The 19407-nt window shown below is 41.0% G+C and overlaps 1 protein-coding gene across 1 annotated transcript in view; it reads left to right on the forward strand.

Moving 5' to 3' along the window:
- ABTB2 (ankyrin repeat and BTB domain containing 2) overlaps window positions 1-19407 on the forward strand; it is a 143583-nt gene that overhangs the window by 72676 nt on the left and 51500 nt on the right. Inside the window, exon 2 of the mRNA XM_026099973.2 lies at window positions 17608-17754. Within this exon, the coding sequence (XP_025955758.1) occupies window positions 17608-17754 (147 nt within the window). The remainder of the gene's footprint in view (window positions 1-17607; window positions 17755-19407) is intronic.

Here is a 19407-nt window from a genome sequence, read left to right on the forward strand (position 1 = left end):
GGAGATTAATGGGAGATTACTGGAGCTGTTTAAGAGGATTCACTGCTGTAAGAACAGAATCGTCAGTAGCTGAATCTCATTTCAGGCCTTCTTTCATCAGAACACTCCAGTGTGTATGGGGTGGGGGGACATGAAGAAGGTAGAGAAAGTATATTAAAAATCCCTTTTACATTTGTCTGAAGATAGAAGGAGGGCGCATATTCTTGAATAGGGTTTCTCTATAGACAGAAAGAGCTCTAGGCTTGCACAGAGGGTCTCAACAAGTTTCATGGAAACCTGTCTTCCCGTGTTCTGACACTTGTACTGTACTAGGGAATGAAAACTGCATGTGAGTGAGCAGAGAATTTCCTGCCTTCTCTTTTCCTCAATTGCAGAACTTCTTTTTGTTTTCTGTAATGTTACAGTAATGTTTGCACTTCCGCAGCTTTAACCCAAGCATTGCAACATGTTTTAAGATGACCAATTAGTCAACACATCTACATTAGGAATGTAGACGATAGTCGGAGATCACATTTTTTTCTTGACTGCCCTGTAGTAGCAGCCTTTGGGGATGAATATGGCAGCTCTTAAAAAGTACATAGCAACTTTAGACAACAGCTTAGGTCGGGAAATGAGGAAAATTGTAAACTACAGGGGTCACAAGTGATTTGAAGCAGGTGGAAAGATATTGCCAGTGTTAAACTGGATCAGGATTTTTCATTAACACTTCAGCTCTCAGAAAACTTGTGACATGAGCTGGAGAGTTTCACCTCAGAGAATGTGATATGCAAAGCCACTATGTTAGGAAATAAATAATGCGTGCAAAGTTAGAAAAAAGTAGCCTGTGGGTTCTGTCAAATGTCAAATTCTGTAGCGTTTCTCTCCTCAGCAGGCATGGGCAGACTGAATCACAAGTGTGAAAGACTTGCATCTAAATCCTATGTCTGCACAATTGCATGGAAGTTTTTACTTTCTTGTACTACCATTTTCAGATGAAATAGCTTTAGACTGCGTCCTCAGTGACTGAAGTACTACAGAACATCTGCCTCACTGAAGACTGTCTAAAATGATTGGTCTCTGCCAGTGCGAAGACCCTCAGAGTCTTGTCAGCACACTTCGGTGGTGGTGGACTATGTGCGGCAGTCAAGCCGCCTGTCTTGCCAGGAGAGGCACTGGCTGACCCAGCGCAAGTGCTGAAACAATGAGCGTAGGCTCTCCCATACATCCCGTCTCTTTGCAACCAGCTTCACAGAGAGAGTGGAAAGACCCTGAGCAGGGCCAGGACTTTAATGAGCTGTGCGCTGGGATATGCTTAGGACTTGTCAAATACCTTAGTCCAGCCCTGATTTCTCAGCATTGCCCAGATCATAAGAACAGCAGAATATTTCTTATGTCTGCAGGACAGTAGTTTTCCTTTTTTAATTGACAGGACAGTATTGATGTGTGTGGGCAGCTGCTGGGTGTTTTTTTTTTTTCCCTTTCACCTCAGCAGTGGCTGTATTTCCTTGGTCCAGGAAGCATTGCCTGTGAATTACCTTGTTTAATGTGTGAAGAAGGTATCTTTCCATGCTTCCAGGTAAGAGGCATCTGTAAGACTGCTTTGGAATCAGTGATGTCATGCCAGCTCCATCAGAGTTTGTGATTCCTGGCTGCTCAGACCCTCAGAGAGTTTGTGATTCCTGGCTGCTTAGACCCTCATAAAATACTTAATTTATCAATTGTGCTAGATGAGAGAAATCATCTTCCAGCTGAAGTCAGGAACACACATGCTTTGACTGTGTTGATATGGGAATAAAAATATTAAATAAGCTGTCGTGCTGTAACTAGATCAGCACAGTATTTTGTTTTAAAGTGAGATGGTCTAAATATTCAAATTTTTTTTTCTAATTATGATCTTTAGTAAAATATTTAAGCATCAACTGGACTTTTTGCATGTGTTATGTTGTGTTTTTCTTTTTTAAACACAGCGCCACATGGAGAATTCCTTATCAAACCTGTTCATATAGACAGATGTATAGCTGTGGCACTCTGGCACTGTACTTAAGTTAGACTTAAGCGCCGTGCTAAAATAGCTATATGGCTTTTGGATTGGAGCTGCCTTGCATTCATCTATCTTAAAGCATGAACCAAGAAAGCTCAGGTCTGATTGCACCATATTTGTGAGCACCCCACATTAGCAACTAGTGACTGCAGGTTCAGTTGGGGGCCCTGACTGGGGGAAACACTGCAATTTCTGGAAGTAGTAGCGAGAGAAGCTCCCTGTCCTGAGAATCTTAAGACCCAAAGAAATAAGGCAACTGAGGAGTAAAGAAAATAAATATCTTTAGTGTTCATTACAGATGTAAGCTAAGAGGCAAAGAAGCAGACTTGCCTATTGTCTCTAGTAGAGCTAGGAAGAGAACCCAGACCTCCTGCAAAACCATTTCGCCCTGCCTGTTGTACCAAGCAACTTGTTAATTTGAGAGTGATTAGTTCCAGTTCTCAGGCTATCTAGGCTGATGTAATATTTTGGCTACAATCAGGTGGATCATAATAAATTTTCTAGAACCTTTTCCAGTTCTCTGTTTCTTTTCTTATAAACAACTTCTTGCTCTTGGCAAATTCAATCTGTCTCAGAATGCCAAAAAGTAAGGATAAATTTTCTATTAACTTCTAAAAGTAAATCTTTTACTTTTTTCTCTAAAAGGAAAAGAAACAAGTTAAAAGGATCATACTTGGGTTATAATTTTCTGTATTTGAATCACCAGTGCTTGTACATCAGAAAAGTCTCTATTACTTCTGCAAGATATGACAATATAACAATGTAGCTTCATGGCAGCTTAAGCCAAAATAAATTGGGGTTGCTGCAGTCTTAGCTGTCCCCTTTTGCCCCCAGATGTGTTCCCACTGCCCGTGTTACGCCAGCACTGGCATTTGTGTGTTTATGCAGTGCTTATGTTGATTCAGGAAATTAATGTGACCAAAGTTAAGCCTACTGAGTGAGGAGGAAAAGAAAAAAGAGGGATCCCTCTGTTTCCTGAATTATGATACAAGTGCCCAAATGCTAATTCTGAAAAAAGCAGAGGCCAGGAACGCGAAGCTTGGAGTTGAAGGAGACGGGCAGGAGCGCATCAGCTCTGATTTTGGGGGTAGTTCCATGGCAGTTTGGAACCACCATGACAATAGGTGGTAATGAGAGTATCAAGCTGTCAGCTCATTTTTAGTGCCCTAGGCCTCTTCTGTGTCAGTCTGTACGCAGTGGGTAATGCAGAGGCATGTGGGAGCAGTCTGGCCTGAAGCATGTTTCAACGATGATTTTTCATCAGGTCAGCCCTTTAGAAGGGGTGAAAGGGGATTCTGTCTCCAGAGAAAGATAATAGGCTATAAAAGTGACGGTCACCTGGGGGGTAGGTTGGTGTGAGAACAGTCATTTCAGTATCCCATATTGCTTATTTGCACTGCAGACCCCTAGCTAGCTGTGAGAACAGCCAAGGAATAAAAAGCTTGTTTTTATTGACTTAAGTATTCAGGAACTTTATCCAAGACACAAGACAGAGGCTCAGGTTGCAAACACAAACATAGGAGAAACATTTCTCTCACTTCCTCTCTCTCTTTATTTATTTATTTATTTATTTTGGACAAGTAATAGATACGTCTTTTACATCTTGGAGATGAGAATAGTAGGGGCTATGATAGCTCAGGTACTTTGACGTATCTCTTGCCCTCAGGAGCTGCAGCTTTTGCCACCTGTCAGTGACATAATGCATTTTTAGGCACTATTTAATATAGCTCTGGAAACTGCATGTGCCACAGCTGAGATGTTTGGGGTTGACTTCCACTGAAGTCAGCAGGTTTTTTGTTTGTTTGTTTTGTTTGTATCTGTACTTAACAATCTTTTGCTCAGTCATCTTTTTTTTGGTAAAACTTCAGTTGTCAGGTTCAGTCCAAACATCTCCACTTTTTTACTGCTGACTTTGCATAGTTTTATACAGTGTCCCCAGGTAATGAAGAAAGCCCTTCTATCCAGTCCTTAGCCAGGTAAATGTTAGCTGCAATCTGCAGGTTTAATGGTAAAAATGGGATTATAGGGAGTAACTCCAAGAGGGAGTGGAAGAAGCACCTCTTCTGTACTCTAGAGATAGTTTGGTGGACATGGTAATGATATTTCTCAAGGTGAGATGAAGGAGACTGCTTATGCCTGGGTGAGACACACAGTGAAATACAAATAAAATTATTGTGCAGCTGGAGAGCAAATTTCCTACTGGCTTCACGGAGCACAGATATTTCCCCATTAGTTGCTGTCAGCATGGAGACCACTTGACATTATTAGGTCAAAGAAAGGTGCTAATCCATCACAGAAAATAGCTTGGCACTTGATCTGAATTCATTTATCTTTGCTCTGCACAAATGCTTTGTTCCTTATCCTTCTTTGAATCAGGCCAGCCTAATACATTGGCATCTCAATCATCATTTGGCTCCTGCTGAGATGAAGAGGCAGTGGTCAGGCCTGCAGGGCCCTAACAGTAAATCAGTGATTTATTAGAAAGAATAGTGCAGGAAGGTGAAGAGGATGTTGAAGAAAATAGGTTGGAAGGAGAGCGTAGTGTTTTTCTGTCCATGTTTGCCTGATTGTTTTGTCCTGAGGAACTGCAAAACAGCAAAACCCAGCCAAGTATCTTCAGGTTTCAAAGCATGGTATTAAAAATGTGTTCCTTTACCTTTATGTTTCATTATGGTGGTCTTGAAACTAGCCCACAAGAATACATGTGGAAATTGAAAGACTGCTTAGTTAGCTACAACGTACATCAGATTTCATCAGGATTAAGAGCAGTGTCCAAACTCTGTGGGCTCACCCTTGTTTATTATGCTGCTTTTCAGGGATGAGGTGTGGGAGAGAATGATGACACTGGGGTTAAAGAATATAGAGTGTTATGAGTTCCTCAGGACCTTGAAAATTTTTAGGAAAAATAAAATATATTTTGAAAATATATGTTAGGAGAGCAGAAGTGGCTCTTCCTTACTGGACTGTTTTCCAGTCTCTCTCCCATTCCATTGCTATTTCCTCCTTGTGGTGACTTTTCTTTCCGGTCCTTTCCCACCATCCTTCTTCCTTACATCTGTTCCCAAGCTCTCTGAGTCTTCTTTATCCTCGTTTCCCCAGTACTCCTGTATTTCGTTTGGGGAAAAGATGGGCCTGAAGTAAAATTGCAACTCTGAAAGTGTCTACACTGTGGAGTGTCTGGGTTTCAGATCTGAGTGCTGTTTTTCTCCCATTCCAATCTTTACTCGTTCTGTATTTGTATTTTGAAATTCCTTTGGCTGACCTGCAGTGAAGTCTAGTTCTAGCCTTTACCAGCTTGTCCGGTTTTAATAGAACAGTCTTCATTTGAATTGTCTCTTCGTGTATTTGGTGGAAGAAAGAGAGAGTTTCCAGTTTGCGGGAAAGGGATTCTCAGATATCGGAGCCTTCCCAAATCTGTATCTGCTGTGGTTCTAGCTTTTGCTTTCCTCCATGACAAATTAAAAAAAAAAAACTGCTAAATTTTTTTTCTTGGCAGCAGCCCAAGCTATTAATGTCACCAGGATATAGTGGTTGCATACAAACAACTGGATCCAAAAAGTGATTACTTATGCGGTATGTGATTATTTATGTAGTACGGACCTTTTCTTTTCAAGTACTTTCATGCTGTGCATCTCTGCTACACAGCAGCAGAGATGTTGTACGATGTCATCTGAGAGAGAAAACTGTGACGTACAGCAGTGTTGTCTGGGATCAGCAGAGAACCAATGAAAGAAAAACTCAATTTCATCTTACAGCCTGACGACTATGGATGTTTTATAGGCAGAATTTAATGCTATGATAATTTATTTTTGAAAAGTTTTTTCCAGCAGTGATATTTTTCCTCAATAAAAAGCCTGGCTCTCCATTCCCCCCCCCCCCCCCCCCCCGGAATTGTAGGAAGATTGCATGTAATCTTAATCTTCAAAACTAGTGTGAGAGATGCGAGAGCTTTTCTGCACTGCAGGACCCTCAGAATTTTCCAGCAGTGATGGAGAATAAGGTTCAGCTGCTCTTGTAGCAAAACTATAAGAAATGCCACCTGATTTTTACAGTGAGCAGCAGGGGGTTTATAACATTTAAAGAAATATTTTTGGTTCTCTATTGTAGAAATTAGTGATACAACACTACAACTTTATTTTTGCTTATTGTCTTTGAGAACAACCACCTCTGTATTTGGAACGCTGGCTGCTGTCTTGCCAAAGCCATTCTGGCATATCTGTGCGTGCTTTCTGGAAGCTACACAGCATTATTCCTTCTGGGGACGTTGTCACTGTCCCTCTGTGTGTGTGCTATGTTGTGAAGTGATGAGAACCTGGCTTGCTCTAAAAAATACTTCCCTTTTACTTCTGCCATAAGGTAATTTTTCCTGTTTTTTCAGACTCTCAGCCGAAGGAGGTCACCCATACAAATAGTTACGTTCAGAGTGCCAAGAAAATAACTGTTGACAATGGCCTGATTCTCTGTGCTACTGGGTTCAGCTTCTTTTGATATCACTTAGTAGAAAATGGTGTAACTGGAATTCTCTGTGCAGGAGAGCTTTAGTAAAGTAGCACACCAGCAAAATCATTTTTTAAGTGCTTGAATCCATTGCACAGCTATGGTGCGCATGTATAACAAAGATATCAAAACATATTTTCCCTATTTAAAAATAATCGGAAGCTGGAGATTCTAATTTTCGTCCTCTAACGCAGTTGCCATGTTAGAAATCAGAGACATTTGGTAGTGTTTCCAGATTCTTCAAAGAACCGTGCCCCTCCAGTCTGAGCACTATAAACAGTGCTGCTATTTATACTTATGCAAAAAAGCTGCTGTTCTATAATAAAAATACAGGCAATCTGTTTTTTCTTTAGAGCTATTTAGAGTATTAAAACAATGCTGGGGATCCATTAATCTGAGTGGTTTCCTAACCAAGTATTTAGTTCCTAATGTAAATGTCTATAAATAATACAGTGGCAACAACATTCTTTTGAAAACAAAACTCAAAGAGGTACTGTTTGGAAAGTGAATACTTGCTTAGGGTGGTTATATTTAGAGCCCTAATGGAAGTGTGCAAGTTATGCTCTTTATACAAAATATAAATGGCTACAACCAAGAGACTTAGACTTTGAAATGCATTTGGCACTTAAACAGTGTAAAAGACGACAGAGCTTTGTAGTGGAGTTTTTTTGGTTTTTGTTTTTTGTTTTTTTTTTTTTGGCTAGCTTTAAAAATAGTGCCAAATTTTTACGATGTTGCTAGTACTAAAGAGTAGGTTTGAAAATTGCTACTGTATCTACTGTTGTTTCTAATTGGTGTTAGGCCTTGCAAGGCTGGATTGTGGGGAGAGTACATACGTGATGATGGTGAGTTTATGATGCAGAAGGAGGAAGAAGGAAGGATGTAGATACGGATGTGGAGAGTGAAGTAGGTGCTAGAAGCCAGACAAGTGGGATACACCATGGAAGAAAGTTAAGCATGAATGTAGGTGGTATGAAATAGTCCTTTAGTAGCACAGACAATGTGAGAAACGGGCCAAGGTAGTGCAAAGATAGAAGGCAAAATTCAGCACTTGGTTAACAAGTGGATTTCCTCAATTTCAGTTCTGAGTTTCTCAAAACAATTGGTTATTGTTTGTAAGGTCTCCAGGATGCTTCGATGTAAGGAAACAGAGTTACAAAATAGTAGTGGTAGTAGTAGTAAAAAAATGATTTGCAGTAATATGGAAAAAAATGGTCTGCTGAATAGTTCCAGGAGTGTTTATTTGAGGAAATCAAAATTAAGAGGAATAGCTTCTATTCTGAGATAGAATTGCTGCTGGTCTTTAGTTCTTTTCAAATATTGCTGGACGGTAAATAACCCTGTCTATTGGCACATGGATTTTATTTTCAGGCACGATCGTTATTTTCTTTGTGGTGATGGTTTATGTTTATACTTGTCCCAAAAACTTGCATTCAACAAATGTAATGTGGGCTCCAGGCAGTTCTTAGGTAAAAATGACAAAGCTTGTGATTCATGAGCTATGCATGCAGGTTAGTACCAGTGTGACCAGTTTGCTGTAGGTGCTGTGGTGTCAACAACATCAGAGATTAGCTCTATATACGAAACCTCTGATGTAGTGTCTTTTTTCTTGTAAAGTACCCAGGATACACCCTCCCTAAGTTTTGTGTTGTCTGGTCAATGACTCAAAACCTGAATCACTGTCATTTACAAGGGTGGCATGCCTGTGATCCTCTCAGCGAGACTCCAGACTCTCGCCCTCTCAAGGTCAGACTGTATGCATCGAGTGAACTCAGGACTGTGCCATGTTTCGTGTGGATAAAATCTTATATTAAATGACAGGTGTGTATTTTAGCCAGACAAAATCAAAACTGCTTGGCTATGCATCACAGGGCCTGTGCTGCTGACAGCTAATGGAGACAATCCTTGACTTGTGGTTTAAAAAAAAAAAAGACTGTCCTTTAGGAGCAGTAGTAATGGCATGTTTACAACAGCTAGAAAAGTCTTAATGAGGACAGATTTTATCAGGCCATTTAAAGAAATTGGTGGGCAGGGGTCGTGTGGTGTGAGCTCTTTTGAACGATTGCTCTGGAATAGCTGTGTGTTGCCATGCAGGCCAACATCTGCAGGCTGGTGTAGCTGGGTAGCCTCCCCTGCCATTGGCCTTGCCTGTGGAGGCATGCCTGTGCACTCGTGTGTCCTGGTCATGGCTGCACAGTTAATCCCTGTTTACAGAGCAGCTACATCCACCCTGCACTGTGTTCTGGAATAAAAGCCCTTTTTATCCAGAGTACTTGCTTAACACTGGGAGTACACTGAGAAGCAGTTGCATGGGATTATTCTGGAGTAGCTGTCCTGGTCAGATTCTCCATCTACACATCCCCTACGAAAAGGAACTTAGAGTGATGGAGGATACAAATTTATTATCCTCCTTGTGTTTGGCAAGCATACAGATCATGGGATGTATAAATAGGAGAATTGAACCCAAGTAAAGAGAGGTCATTATGGCATGTACAAAGAACTTAGTCAGACCACATCTGGAGAACTGGGCATGATTCAAAGACCATATTTCAGGAAGGACAGTGAAACAATAAGGAATGGTTTAGAAGAGGGTACTGTAGAGGGTATTGGGGCTCTAGCTAGTGCCTGCAGTTTTCCTAGACTTACGCTGCAGTCCCACTGGTTACTCCACGCGAAGCTGCTTTTACTGTGAAAGTATCCAAGTCAGAGACCTCTAAGAAATTCCGAACAAATAAGGAAAGAGATACTAAGTCTGCCTAAGCTTTCTAATCCCCACAGTAATGGTACTAAAGGACTTGGTGTTTCTGGAGTTTCAGTCTTTTACCTAGCACGTTTCTTATTGTGGTGTTGGCGCTTTTTTTTTTTTTTTAGTTTTTATATATTGTTTCTTTCATAGTTTATAGTTTCTTATAGTATTTTTTGCTGTGGTTGTCAGAATAACCATCCCACTCTTGTATCCTCACAAAAATCTCTATTATTTGCCTTTCTTAATCCTCTAAGTCAAGTAAAGCTTCTCTTTTTGTATGATAAACTCCATTGAGGTGGAATTATACATTATCACAATACTGTTTCCTTTCATCTCAGAAGTGGCTGTGTTTCAGAGAGCTTTGGGATAGTGGAGAGTTAAAAGGGCTATGCAAATAAAAGATGTACTGTTGCTTAGGGACAAAAAAATTACTATTGACACATACAGGAAATGAAGACACAGCTGAAGTGTTGAGTAGCATGAAGAAGTTAGATGAGAATGAGAAATGAGGCAAGAACGATGCTTCTGTCAGACCGCCCTTAACAGGAATGAAGCAATATCCTCATTTTACAGATAAGCGAACTAGAATACTGAGACTGAGTAAGCTGGTCAGGATTTACCCAACTAGTTAATGGCAGGTCTTTTGGACCACGCTTATTTTTGGCACGTGATTCTGGTTTTGTGTTTCTTCCACAGTGTTCATGGTCTGTTTATACCGTGCTTTATGAAGCATTCTCTCTGGTTCTTTTTGTTGATATTTATAGCACAATACAGGGTTTTCTCTTTAATGCGTCTTGCTGGATCCTGAAAGTAAGAGTCTTGGAAACATAGAGGGCTCACATTATGGCACAGTGTGGGTCTTTGCCTCCCCTCAGACCCTATGTAGAAGGTCCAGTGCCATGAAAGCCACATGAGCAAAATTGTAATGGATGAGCCCAGTTTTAAAGATGTACTTGACATCCTAGCGCATATGCCCCTTTTCAAAAGTAGTTGTAGTGGTAGTACTAGGAAGAATTTATAGTTCATTAGATAAAGTATGGCATTTTGCACCTTTTTTAGTGTACTAAGGCTAGGTCAAATATCCTATTCTCCCTCTCATTATGACCTCTAAAATAGGTGGCTTAGTTCTACATACCTAGATTAAAGCCTTGCAGTCATGCCATTTATTTCAAATCTCTGGATCCAGGTTAGTGAGACAAATGGTTCAGTGCTGGCCACTTTCATGCAGGTGATGTCTGAGGCCATAGGGATTCTGAATTGGGAGATTTGGACTGTGCAGAGAGCTGGTTCTGACATTGCGCAAGCTTGGTAAGTTGCTTCTCCTCCCTTTGTCTCTGTTTCCTCATTAATGAAATGGAAATGAGGACACTCACCATCTCATAAAAGCACTGGTACCTTTTATCTTGCAAAGTATGCTGCTACTGCTGAAGATAAAAATTGCTGTGTTTTCTGGCAGTCTTTAAAATATAAGCCATGTTCCTTTGAGGTCATGTTCAATTAAGCATTTGGGGCCAAGCCAGGTTAGTGGTTGTCCAGAAGACCACAGGGATATGGAAGTAGGATTAATGACTCAGTAAATACTGAATCAGTACTAAACCAAAGTCCTTCTACATTTGTAGTCATTTAGAATCCTGTATGTCCTATCTGGATTCCAATGTAATAGTTGTTACAGATACTGCCTACCTTCTCCCCTCCAAGTTCCAGTCCAGTTCCACCATTTTCATAGCAAAAGTGAGGCAAAGTGCGTAGAGTTTTTAAAAGTGTGGTATTAATACAAGGCACAGTTAGTTCCTTAGGAGTAAGGAGTCATTTAAGGATTTGCAGTGACTGAGAGTAGGCTTCTGATCTTTCTGCACGGCAATGTATACAGAACGCTAAGGTTACAGAGCTTATACTGCTGCAGAACCTGTGAGGTCTGGTGCTTTCGCATGCTTTGGAACATATGGTATTGCGGTGACTTGGACCCCAGAAGCACAGTGAGGGATTTTCAGAGCACCTCTAAACTCTGCTTTGGAGCATTTGGTACTTCAGTCAAGTAATGCCTGTTGACATAGAGATAGCACAAGTACTAGACCGTACGCTTTAAGACAACACTTCTTTCTAATAACATTATTTAAGTCCAAGCAAACTACTACTTTGTGTCTTAATGTGAGCACCAAAACAAAGACCCTACTTGTGCTTCAAGCCCAGTATGCTGTATGTGGGTTTTACAACTTTCTCCATGATGCCCTGCCCAGTGCCTCATCTTTTATTTTCACCTCTCACAGCTATTCAGATGTGCTGCTGCTCTTGGTGCCAATCCTTCCTCCCCCATCCCTGGGCGGATGCAATGTATCTAGGCTTACATGACTGCTGGTCAATCCCATCCCATGACTTTGCATGCCACAGTGCACCCCAAGTACGCCAGTCCTGGTCTGCGCAGTTGCCCCTGGCATCACAGCTCTTCCATTGTATTAGCCCTGAGATTTCCTTCAAGGCAAACTGACAATTCTGTCTACTTGTATTTGTGCGTGTGTTTGTGAAGAGGGGCACAAGTGACTTAATTTGAAGGGGATGTGTCTACAACGAGTGAGACCAAGACCAGGGAGCTCACCTGAGAACTCTGTGACTTGACCAGTTCTCTCTAGAACTGGCCAGTTAAGACAGCAGCTCTTAAATGGAAAGATTCAGTTGAGCACTTGCAGAAAATGTAAAAATCTCTTCTGTGTCTGTGCTGAAGCTCCTCCATCTCCTTCCGCTTTTCCTCATGATTTAAAATACAGTGTTACTGTTAAATGTGGATGGAGATACAAGCAACTGTGTTTGATTTTTCTCATTCCTGATAGAGACAAACTAAAAGAGATGCCTGCTGCTTTATACCAGAAGCACATTATTTTCCTATATGTTAGCAATTATATGCATGACTTTCTCGATCACAAGTCTTTCTCACAACGTGTAGCATGACTGTACTTGATTATAGAGCCTGACGTCTTTAGACTTGAGTATGTTATATGAGGAACACTGGTTACCTGGGTTTTTCTCTTATATTCTGTCAGAATGAGCTTGCCTTATTTCATAAAATCAAGGAGGGCTGAGTTTTCTTAGCAGCACAACTGTAGATCAGCAAGGAGAAAACACAGGGCTCCAGGAATTGGCACTGGCTGTAGGTGGTGTCTGTACTCTGTGTCCATCCTGAATCGATTGGCAGGAGGGACTGCATGGCATTGTGCTGCCTGGTAGAATGTGAAACAGAGAACAAGGAAAGCCTTGAATGCTCATTGCCATGAAGAAGTACAGGACTTTGTGCAAGGTGGCAGCCGCCTTGATGTCACAGCCAGTTTCTAATGTGGGAACTGCATCTGCAATTGGATTAGGTTTTTACTGGGTAAAATACTGGGCCCACTGAAATCAGTGGGATTTGGCCATTCTCTTCAGTGGAGTCTGGTCATCACCATCTGTCTTCAAAATTTTGAGCCTTCCGAATCATAACGCAGTTCTTTGGGATCAGCTGTCTGTCTCACCTCTGAAAATGTTTCTTATAGAAATTATCGCAAGCCAAACATTGAAAAAGGATGTCGATGCTGGAGACCATGACCATTTCTTCTTATTTTTTCATTTCCTAATATATTTCCCCAGCATATTCATAGCAATTCTGATTTCGCCTATGTGGCTTTTTGCAGTATTAGGGGCTTTTAGAAACAATTTGTCATGTTTAAAGATGATCCTGAGCCTTTTGAGGATTTTAATTTCTGGCTTGTTTTCCCCAAATAGGTACTTTTGATGATTTTGCATTGTGGTAGTGATCAGTAATTGATCCCCAGTGTTTCAGGTGTAATGCAAGCACAATGAGAATCCTGGCCCAGAGAACTCTTCTTTGTTCTGGACAAAGGGAAAAGTCAATACACGTTGCATTTGTCTCATAGGCTTAACTATGTTTATCTAAAAAAAAAACCCTAAGTCACTTTTTCTGTCTCAGTAGTTAGCTGTGTACACCTTTGTCCTAATTATATTTGTGATTCTTTGCCTAACCTGTCATAAATACGGCTAGGTCTTGAGATTTTAAGTTGCACATTTTTAACATGATGAAGTTTGTACTCTGGGCAATTTCTGTGAGGAAACCCAGAGAGCAGATTTCAAGTGCTTTCCAGACAAGTCTTCTTGGCTCTTTGCCACTTGTGGTGGCCCCATCTTAACCTCCAGACATCATGTAAGGGTTTCAAAGTCCTCAAAAAGCTGACATGTTAATCACTATGAAGTTGTCTCCCAACGTGAAGGATTTAGATTAAAGCAGTTGGTACTGAAGTGGAGGAAGTAGAGAGAAAATCATTGCAGCAAGGGAAAGCTGATGGCTAGTCCTGTTGCATGAATGTAACATGCAAAGAGCATGAAGTGTGAAGGTAATGAGTAGCTTAAAAATTAACTGAAATGAGATTTTGAAACATTTAAATCTTAAAATTCAGGTAAAAAATCTTTGTGTTCTCTTCTTTCTTGGTATCAGAAGAGCAGAACTTGATACCAGACTCTAAACTATCATAGGACATGTAGAGCTCAACCTGCTGTCCCTTGCAGAAAGTTTCCCACTTGGCGGCTGGACTGATGGCCCGGCTCAGGGAAACCGCGCCGAGTTTTGCATGGGCCAGCTCATGGGAGCGGTTACGTTCTAGCCAAAGCTCGCAGCGTAACTGCTGCACCTCTTAAAGCAGAAAGATGTCCAAGAGTGTGAACAGACTTCTTCCCTGGACCCAGCTCAGACAGTGGAAACATTTTCAGTTGCTATTTAAAAGTGTCAAATTACAGACAACAATTTCAAAATCTTTAGGCAAGCAGAATAATTTCAGTCTCAGTAACTGCTTAACTGGAACTTCACCCAGTCGTGACTGCTTTTTAAGAGTATTGGCAGCAAGTGCCCATGAACAGGTTTTGTGTATTAACTGAGGTAGAATAAATATGCCTTTATTTCCAGCTGCTATTTCAAAGGCTATGGAAACTGTTAGCCAGCCATGTCTCGATCACAGCGCTGCAAACGTGCTTTCAATTGGGCTGCTACATGGTGTTGCCTCACGCTAACCTAGAGAGGTGACTTCTCAGCTTGTGCTCGTGAGGTTTGATCTAAGCCACACTAAAATGAATGGACTCTTACTAACTTCACCTGGACTTGAATCTCCTACTTAAAATCTTAGATAATTTTAAAAAATTGTGACCAGAATACCAGGGTACAGCCAGGGGTAAGTGTGAGGCACACAACCTACATCAGACAAAATATTTTAAGAGCAGTGGTATACGTGCCTGCACGGATTGTTGCTGTGCAGTAATTAAGTGTTGTTTCACGTTGCTGTTCTGTGGGGGAAAACACATTCTTGAACTTCAGGAAATAAATTAACGGTTTTAACGTGATTTCAAACAGAAAGAAAGTGTTTAGACATGAATTGATTTATTTCAATTATAGCTTTGCTTATTCAGTTAGCCTTAATTAAAACCAGCGTTGCTACAAATATAAAAATACAGACATGTGAATGTTGAGGAGAAATATAAATTGCCCCTACAGTTTATACCTTTATAACATCTGTTATCTACAAATTTCTCAGTTTGGGTGGGAGGAGAGCAGATACCACCATTTGGTATGGCTGATGAGAGCCATAAAGTGCTCTCATAATAGTTGTGGGGTGCATTTCTACTTTGTTGCCCATTCAGTAACTCCTCTCAGTCTATTTGAAGAAGTGTTGAGAAGTGTGTTTTCTCCTTCCCAGGCCTGCTTGTGCCTACTGAGACCTGCCAGACCTGGTGAGCCTTTGTGAAACGTTACGTAAGGAGGGCCTGATTCAAACCCTTCTGCAACCCGTGGGAAAATCCCCCGTGACATCACTGAGCTTTGGCACATGCCTGGGACCTTAGTAACTTCCTTATTTCTCTCTCATTCATAGGGGATATCCCTCAGGTGTACCAAGGCAGATGAGAACATAAATCTTATCCACGGCTATCTTGTATGAGCAATTTTTCCAAAAGTGAATAAATCATAACTGTTTCCTCTTACCCACAACACCTGGCAAACTATTAGCTGACAAGCTGAGAAAATGTTGTTTCATTTGTGAGCCAATTTAAAATATTCTACAAATCTTTACTTATTTTTAGTTCCCTGTTAGAAAACAGAACCAGCTGAAACTGACTGGCAAAGGAAATGTGCACCTTTTTTTCCCTCCTGCCTGGTTTATTAATGTAACTGCCAGTTTCTTATTTCACCTCTGTAGAGCTCTGCGCCTCCATTTGAAGCTTTTGACAGATCAGTCTATTTTCATTCTCCCTCTGTCTAAAATTAAATCCATATGTCTTAAAACATCCTTTCATGGCATTAACATGGAAAAGGAAGTGGCCTAGGCTCTGTATAGGAGGCCACAGTGTATTTAGCAAGCTCTTCTGGTTTGCATGCATCCCTTCTGTTAGTTCTTAAAGCCTCAACTTCCTAATTATTCAGGTTACAGAGGGGATTGGCAGAGTTTTCTCCACTAACTAACAGTCATGTACAGTGAAGAAGCACAACAAGATAAATCATTCCCTTATCCTCAAAATGTCCAGGAAGTTTTTGATGTAATCCTTGGCTTTGCCACCAAGCAGGATGTGAAGAGGATGTGAAAAGGGTAGGAGAGATCAATTCAGTATAAAATTTCAAAAGAAAACGTCAAGACAAAGAAACAAAGGTCTTTCCCAATGTGCTGCAGTTCAGCTGGCAGGGTTTTGTTTGACAAGAGTTCACAGCACCTAAGTGACAGAGGGTCACTGCAACATGAACAGATTATTTCCGCATCTAGGACTGAACGGGGATGGGAAGGTAATGCAGGTCTGAACTGAATTGTATTGGTATGCCTGTGCAGGGACAAAGATTAAAAATAAAAATAGAGGGGGAAGCAGGCTAAGAGAATGGGAAGAAGTGGATTCTAGGAGTCCTGGTGTGAAATCAGAAAAAATTCAGGCCTGAGATATATTGCTGGGATTGTGCGATAGATTCACAATTGAAAATATGGTAGCAACTGAACACCAAGATACAGGAGCCCTGGCTGAGGTGACTGCAAAAGGCTTTTCAGAATCTGCCTACACTGTGGCTGGAGCATCACGCTGTGTTTCTTTGGATCTCACTGCAGGCTGCCACCAGCAGAGAGAGCTGAACTCCTCTGCTCCAGCCTCAGTCACATACCCCTGCTCCCTATCTCATCAGCTCACATCACACTCCCACCCTTTCTCTGTGTCACACAGAGCAGTCACGTGGTCACAAGGTGACATAGTTCAGCTCACTAATTTGAAGAAAACCTAATCAACTAACTGGTCTTTGGTAGGAAGGAGGGGGAGGCAATATTATTCTTTTGGCTCCATGCACTGCACTAACTTGCAATGTGGCTGCAGATTTGCCACGCTCGACCAAAAAATAAGGGGTGGAAAACATGGCCGTGGGGAGGCAAATGACTCTGCCCCTTTTGGTGACAGCCTTCATCTTAACATGACGCCATATGTCAGTTTTTTTGTAGTACCCTCAGTCTTCACTACCGTTCCCACCCAGCTCATGCAAATAGCCTCTAATTTGCCAGCAATACAGAAAGAGTTGTAAGAATATGCACCAGGCAAGCGGGGATCCCAATCACAGCTATACAAAACTGCTTGCAAATCAATAGTACAATGTTCAGTTACTATGCATTAATGCTCACGTTTGCAAAAAAATAAAATGGTTTGACACATCCTTAAGAATGGAAAGAGTGTGTATGGTGAAGGCATGTGCGCAATATAATTATCTTTCTAATCTAACTCTCTAATGGGGGGGGTCATTTATGGAGGTGAAAATATAGTCAACCTCAGAACTTGTGGGTGTAGTTTGGCATCTGCATGCAGGTTCAAAGAATTGGCATAATCCATGGTCTTATTTTCAGAGCTGCAGAGATTGCAGCTACTGTTTACCTTAGAGAGACTTGAGGTTATCTTCCACACCCCTAAAAATCAGGCCCTTATATCTAGCAATCTACATACAGCTGTTCAAAGGCAACCTGTGTGTGCACAGCCAAGTTTTTATATAAACAGTATTAGAGACTTCACTAAAGCTTTTCATGTAGTTTTATCTCAACTGTAATTTGTTTCTAGTTTTTACAGGCTGTAGAAACAACCAGCTTTACTCCCTAGAGCCCAATTGCACTGTTTCAGTTGTTCCAATGGTATTTACAATGGTATTTGATTTTGTTTGAACCGTTCGAAAGAGTTTGAGTCTGCTGACTGATAAAGGAGCAAATGCTGTGTTCAAGTTTCCTATCGCTACTGTCAGTAGAGAGACTTGCTTTTCTATTCCTGTAACTTCACTTGTAACAGGTCTGTTCTTTACTCTCTTCCCCAGGTGTGCTGTCTCTGCCTGCCTACTTTAGCCCATACAATGAAGGCTCAGCGTGCAGTGATGGACGGGCTGATGCATATGCCCAGCTGGAACTCCGAACTTTAGAGCAGTCTCTCCTGGCAACTTGTGTTGGAAGCATCTCCGAACTGAGTAAGTTTCAGGTGTAACTGAACATGGGATTCTTTCAGTGAAGTAGGAGAGCTGGTCCCTCTGCTGTTGAGGTCAGTGGGACTGTTGCCATTGTTTACAGTGTGAACAGTATTTGGCCAATGTTGTGTAAGATTTAATTGTCTCATGGTGCTGTTTATGAAAATCAGGTTGTTTCATTAGATTACTTTAATTCACCTTGGAGATTTTTAAGATGTGTTTTTTCCAGCCTTCTGGTATTTAGTGGTGTTAGTGCCAATGAAAGATGGATACTTCTGTCTAGATACCTCTGGAGGCTTTCTTGTACTGTAATGGAACGCAGCAGTGACACCTCCCTCAGATGGCTAAAAGGGTTCTCTTTTAGCGGTGATGCAGTGGAAAAGTCCAGGGTGCAGGATATTCAAGAGAAAGTTTTTTGGTTACTTAACAAAAAATGGCGAAAAAATATCTGACAGCAGTTCAATAACAAGAACTTCATCAAATTTTCTTTTTTAATGCTAACCAAATGAAATGTTCCATTCCTAGACTACTTACAAAGCTCGTTTAAAGTAAACAAAAATGATTTGTGTTTTCCTGGTCCACTTTATCCTTGCAACTTTCTGCTGGCATTACTCCACCATCTGAATGCTAATGAATGTCAGGGGCTAGCAAGGAGTTTGTGGGTTTTGCCATTTATTTTGCAACCTGCCTTAATTTGAGGTTTTCAAATTCCTTTAACACACCTCTATTTATCCTGGAACACAAGAGAACATTTGTAGCATGGGCCTATGATTGAATACAGCTTCCTCTCTCTCTTCCCAGTCCCTGCTTTGGCCCTACTTCTGGTCATTACCTCTAGTGAATAGATTTCCTGATGCATTGCCTACTGTTTTTTTTTTTTTTTTTTTTTTTTTTTTTTGAAATGTTGCTGCACATTGCCAAAAGAATAGTGAATGAGTGTGCAAGGGAGAAGGAACTTCATTCTGTGCTGCAAATTTAAATTCCAGATGCGTATCTTCTGTAATCATGCAGGCTTCTGTGTAGGTACCAGTGCTAGAGGAGTCATGATATTCTTGTAAAACGTTTGGATTCTAGAGAAAGATTTAGGAGCTACTGAAGTAGAAAGGCAGACATATTAGAAGGCTTTTCCATTCCAAAGTGGGTCATTAAACTGAATTTACTACGCAACAAACAAGTGGTGTGGTTTTACATTGCAAACTGAAATTTTAACACTACAGCTATCTGAACCACTAATGATGTTGTAACATTTAGATATACAGTGGCTTTGTAGAGGTTTCTTCCTAACCTGTGTAACACTAGTGCCCCACGGATTCAGTTGGAGGTTGCTTGCCTCTCGCTGTTAGACATAAATGAACAGACAGCTTTTCAGAGGGAGGTGGAAATAATTCATATTTCGTATGGTAAGTTCAGGGCACTTTGTCAGGAGTCAGTTTTGAGATGGGGGTGACTATTTCAGTTCCATCCTTTCCCAGTATTGTAACTGTAGGACACAATGGAGTAACATTTCCTGTGAGACTTCTAGGGGACTGCAGAACATAAAGCAACAGAGGATTCTCCCAAGGAAAAAACAGACCCTAGCTATGTATAGTAATCTATAATAATCATTCATACCAGTGGGATGGCAGTCACACTACTTAAAAATATAGTGTCTGAGGC

Source organism: Dromaius novaehollandiae, chromosome 5 (assembly GCF_036370855.1).
Source record: "Dromaius novaehollandiae isolate bDroNov1 chromosome 5, bDroNov1.hap1, whole genome shotgun sequence".
Classification (NCBI taxonomy): domain Eukaryota; kingdom Metazoa; phylum Chordata; class Aves; order Casuariiformes; family Dromaiidae; genus Dromaius; species Dromaius novaehollandiae.